This window comes from Acanthisitta chloris, unplaced genomic scaffold, assembly GCF_000695815.1.
Source record: "Acanthisitta chloris isolate BGI_N310 unplaced genomic scaffold, ASM69581v1 scaffold26279, whole genome shotgun sequence".
Classification (NCBI taxonomy): Eukaryota; Metazoa; Chordata; class Aves; order Passeriformes; family Acanthisittidae; genus Acanthisitta; species Acanthisitta chloris.
In genome coordinates, this window is record NW_008692650.1 from 1 (window position 1) to 5,425 (window position 5,425).

At 42.3% G+C, this 5,425-nt stretch overlaps 1 protein-coding gene across 1 annotated transcript in view; it reads left to right on the top strand.

The window, feature by feature from the left end:
* Positions 1-1,710: 1,710 nt before the first annotated feature.
* Positions 1,711-5,425, top strand: part of DHX35 (DEAH (Asp-Glu-Ala-His) box polypeptide 35) — a gene marked incomplete at its 5' end in the record, with an annotated part of 25,124 nt that continues 21,409 nt past the window's right edge. Inside the window, 3 exons of the mRNA XM_009082742.1 lie at positions 1,711-1,844; positions 2,210-2,302; positions 3,506-3,583. Of these exons, the coding sequence (XP_009080990.1) occupies positions 1,711-1,844; positions 2,210-2,302; positions 3,506-3,583 (305 nt within the window). The remainder of the gene's footprint in view (positions 1,845-2,209; positions 2,303-3,505; positions 3,584-5,425) is intronic.

The window sequence follows — 5,425 nt, forward strand, 5'->3', positions numbered from 1 at the left end:
CACAGAATGTCACCCTCGTCCCGGCGGTGAGGGGGAGAGCATCGCTGTTAGTCCGAGGGAGGTGATTGTTCCTCTCAGTGCCGGGAAGGTCATTCCCGCGGGGATCCGTGGGCTGCACAGCACCGGGAGGACATGGACTCGCTGAAGGAGAGAAGTCAAGAGAAATGCCTTGGAGATGATTGAGGGAATGGAGTGTGCGATGTGTAAGGGAAAGCTGAGGGAGCTGGGACTGTGCAGCCTGGAGAGAAGGAGTCTCAGGAAGATCTTTTGGGTGTATATAAGTATCTGATGGGGTTATAAAGATGGAGCCAGACTGTGCTTGGTAGTGCTTGAGCACTGTGCTGTGAGAAAGTCAGCTTAAACAGGAGAAACACCTCTTCTGTGACCAGGTCCTGGGATAAGAAGTCAGGCAGGTTTGGTGGGCTCCATCCCCACTGAAGGAGGACCTGAGCATCTTGTGTAAGTGTCCCTGTGGCAAACAAGGTCAACACCCAAGGGCAGGAGGTCTCCAGAGGTCCCTGCCAGTCTCTGCTGTGCTGTGACTCAGGGATCATTCCCCCAGGATTTGGGCAGGTGGATGCCTTCCCATGTGCTTAGCCCACAGTGGAGCTTGGTGGGCATGAGTTTGTCAGTTTTTTTGATTGGTGTCTTCACTGTGGTATGTTGTGGTTTGCAGAGCTTTTCCTGAGTCAACATTAGTTCAGCAAACACCTGAATGATTTGGATATTATGCTGATATATCTGTACATACAAGATGTATATACAGTAATATGGTGAGAGTGTATTAAAAAAACCATAGAAAATGCTATGGAAGAAAATCAGCAGGTGATGAGAAGTAATGGCTGTTAATTTCATTATTTTGTCAAGATCCACACACTCAAGTCTTGGTTCTTAACTTCCCCATCTGTCCTGGGGAGTGAACAGTTACTGGAATCTCTGCTAATCACTCTTTAAATTGGATCAATTTGCTACAAAACTTGTTTGGCAGCTTTGAGCAGGGACTGGTTTTAAACAGTGGAAAATGTGGGAGAAGCCCATACAAGCAAATCCTATAAAACAAGGGAATCTTTCTCCATGCTTTCAGACTTTCCCAGTTGAATCTGCAGCTGGAGATGACACATTCTGGTATTGAGATGAGGTTTTATTTCTAGTTCACTTAGATGATTCAGCATTTTCAGTTGTCAGTAGTTTTGTGATAAGCTGCAGGAGGGATAAATCAACTTTCAGCTCCTGAGGTAAATTCCCAGCTGAAGTGAGTGGTGTATCCCAAAAGGGAGCAAAGCTGAATGTTGTGCAGTTGATGTCAAGGGAAGTTGTTACATGTCTGTGTGACCTAAAACCCATGGACATTCTTCTGAGAGAGGATATTGAAGATAGACCTGAACTGTTGTATAGAAAAGGAATAAAGATCCCAAGATCTTGCTGTGTATTTTTCTTAGGTGCTTTTTTCCTCCTTTATCTATTAAACATTCAAATACTTATTCACATGAGATTTATTTTTTAACCAGCAGGAGACAAATATTTCATATGAAAGAATTGCTGTGTGTTTACTGGTAGATAACACTTTGATTACCTTCACAGAAAAGTTTTATTTTCATATATGCTGCCACCCATGAGTCCTCCTTGTAAGCACCATCTTTATGTTGGCTGTGTTGTGAAACACTAGGCAGAAGAATGTTCTTCCAATTAATTTTACCTCCTGTCCCACAGGCACAGAAGCTCCTGGTGTCAGTGTCTCAGAGGAGAGACAGAGTCCTGCTGAGAGCAGTGCTGTAACTGTCATCTATAACCCTTATGCTTCCCTCTCCATTGAACAGCAAAGGCAAAAGCTGCCAGTTTTTAAGGTATAAAGCTCTTTTTAATATATCAAATCTGTGGTATGATGTCTGGCTCCTATGTCTTTGTTTTGAAAGAGCAGTATAGAATCACTTTGCAACATAAAATGATCATCTTATGACCTTTCTCTGTTTGTTGGAACTGTGCTGTTTGACAGCTGTAACTGGCAGTTTCCAGGGCTTTGTACATATTTGTAATTTACCATATGTTGTACATGTAATTATAGATTTTAAAGGACTTATTAGCTTTTGGCAGTGAACTCCATGTAACTGGAATTTTCTGTGTCTGCTAGATATCTATATATTGTCATTTTAATTGTTTTCTTCTTTCTGTACAATCTGGTTTTATGTTTAAATGTCATCTTCTCTTTCAGCTAAGAAATCACATACTTTACCTCGTGGAGAACTATCAGACTCTGGTGCTTGTTGGGGAAACAGGTTGTGGGAAATCAACACAGATTCCACAAGTAAGTGTCTGTTTAACTTGGTAAAAACGGGTATTGCCTGAGGGGATTTTACAGGAAAAATTAAACCAACAACCCAGAACTGCACTGCAAGGATGGAATTCACCTGTGCTCCTGGGTATGACCCAAAGGAGAGAAATATAAGGAGAAAATAGCAAGAAGTGATATATTTGTAATATATAACCTTCCTCCACTACAGGGAAGGACCAAATAGAGCAAACAAGTTTATGCTGGTACAAATAGTAATCCGTGTGCTATAGTAGGTGTTTAGTTCTCTATCAGAATCAAGTTTAGAATTTTGTTGAGAAAAAGGGTTTAGGAAGGAAAAAGCTGCACTTTTCTTACGAGCTTTCCTCTTGGATATTTTTGGAATATTGTATTTTTTGTGGGTTTGTAAAATTTTCTCTTTTGTGACAGGAATAAAAAAAAATGTGAGAATGTTTTTAACCTAGTGCTTGATTTTAACCTTAAAAACTGCAGAGTAGTGATGAATGTCATCTGCTTCATAGTCATAGTCATAGAATTTTAGAGGTTGGGATGGAGCTTAGAGATCATTCAGTCCCAATCCCCTGCCCTGGGCAGGGACACCTCCCACCAGAGCAGGTTGCTCAAGGCTTTAGCCAACCTGGCTGTGAACACTGCCAGGGTTGGGGCAGCCACAGCCTCCCTGGGCAACCTGGGACAGTGTCTCACCACCCTGACAGGGAAAAACGTTTTCCTAGTATCTAGCCTAATTTTCTCTCTTTCAATTTCTACCCATTACCCCTTGTCCTGTCCCTGCAGCTCCTAACACAGAGTCCCTCTGCAGCTTCCCTAGAGCCTCTTCAGCTCCTCAGGGTTTGCTCTGAGGTCTCCACACATCCTTCTCTTCTCCAGACTGAACAGCCTCGACTCTCTCAGCCTGTCAGTGCAGGACTTGTGCTGCTGAGCTGTTTTCTTAAGGGGGTTTTAAAACAAAGAAGAAAAAACATAAGTAGTTTGAAAATCCTGGAGACCAAATAACCACTCTTAGATGTTTTCTGAAAGCATCTTAGGAAGTGAACACTGTGCTGTGTTACTTTTATTGTGAGATGAATCATGCAGTTTGCCTAAGGTCGCTCATCAGTTAGTGTCAGGACCAGGAAAAAGCACATAGTATGGGGAGCTAACATCCTGGTGGAAGCAGAGCATGCCCAATCCCTTTCTTCTCCCCACTGTTTTGTGCAGTACCTGGCAGAAGCTGGATGGACAGCCGAGGGGAGAGTGGTCGGAGTGACGCAGCCTCGTCGCGTTGCTGCTGTTTCAGTGAGTGCCCAAATTTGTTGTTCATTATAACCTCCAGTTCATTAGCAGGTTTTGCTGAATAGCAGGAATCACAACTGCATGAGCTCCTGAATGAATAGACTCTTCTGCTTATCTTCCTCACAGAGTTGCTGGTATTACACACTGAATTCAGCCTGATTAGTGGATCTTGCCAAACATTCCAAGTCCAGAATTGCAGATGTAGAAGCTTTGAAGTAAAATTGAGTGATGTCAGCAGAACTATGTGCAGAAGTTAGGGCTGCAGAGGACTGAGCTGTGATTGACTGCACTAGAACCGTGTCTGTGTGACCCTTAACTTTCACAAAGTGAAGCAGTGATGTAAATCTGCATACAGCAGTGTAGCCAGTGGAAGAAAGAGGAGGTTGTGTATCTCTTCCAGCAATTCATACCTAGTTTTGTGAATCTTTTTTCTGTGTTTATTTTTTGTTGTTGTGGTGTGTGCTTTGCTTGGTTTTTTGGTTTTTTGTTTCCCCTTGTAAAAGTGTTGGGCAAAAGAAGAAACTGTTATTGTGAGAAGCCTTTGCATATATGTAGTTTATCTTGGAGGGCATAATGTCAGCTGGATGTGCTCAGAGGGAGAAGAGGAGATGCTCAGGGAAATGATTTGTCCTCTCTGGTAATACTCTGCACAGAAAGTACCAGTGCTCCTTGTCTTTCATAACTGCTGCCAAACACTGACTTGGTGGGTGAAGTTTCTGCTGCAGCATTTTTGTACAGAGAAGTGAAGTGTCATTTTGTAACCCTCACTTTGCCTTTTCTCTACAATATATTAAATTGTCTCTGGAACAAATCAGCTTATGCCCCTGGTCAAAATGTAGCAGCTGTACAGGTTACTGTTTCATCTCATCAGGATTCTTAGACCAGCTCCAACAAAGGAACTGTGTCTAGCAGTGCTCTGCACCTTGTGCTTCGGGCACTCTGCCTGCAGTGTCCTCCCTTTTCTCCTTCATAGGACCTCCAGCTGACAGAGCACAGTTCTTCAGGAGATGGTGTGTGTGCTGCAATGATTTCTTATGGCCAACTCACTTCTCTTTTCCCTTTCATGTCTCAACACATTATTTTTAAGGCTGAAATAAAAAGATTACTCAATTTGAGCTTAGTTTATAGACACAGTAGGATTTTTCTCTGAGAATGTTGTCGTAGACTGTCTGGACTGTGGCTGTTGCAGGGAGATTAGAGATAGAGTTGATGATTTATTGCTTTGTCTTGAACTGAAAGTGATCTTTTATTGTAATAGGTGCCTTATCTGCTCTCCTGTCTAGAGCAGGGGGTTGTCAGAAACCAGGACAGGTAATTGCAGAGGCAAAAGGCATAGTTTAGAAATTCCTGAACTTCTGGTTGCTTTACCCAGACTGGCAATCATCCCAAAATCTTGGGCTGAAAGTGCTGAAGTGGTGAGATTCCAGTGAAATCATGAATTCCCTGCCTGTTGCTATGGATTAGAGTGTCATTCAAATGACTGAAAGTAGCTTGTTCTTGGAATTCTGCTGGGACTAATATGTGTGTTGTGGAGTTTTATTGTTTTTTTAGCTACTTTGTAGCTTGCTGAAACTAAGGCATGATAATACCTAATATTCTGTCGAGTAAGTCTGAATAACTCAAGATTTTTAGCTAAAGGAGCTACTGGTTTAAAACTGGCCCAGAGTAGTACTGTTCCAAAAAGTTGCTGCTTTTAATTATTCTGCCAGTTCTCTGTTTCCTGCACAGATAATTCTGTGTTATGAAAAGTACTGTAGTATCTTTATTTAAAGGAAAAGTGTGAGCAGGTTCAGGGACAGATCAGCTTAACTGATAACTTTGTTTTGCATGCCACATACCTGTACT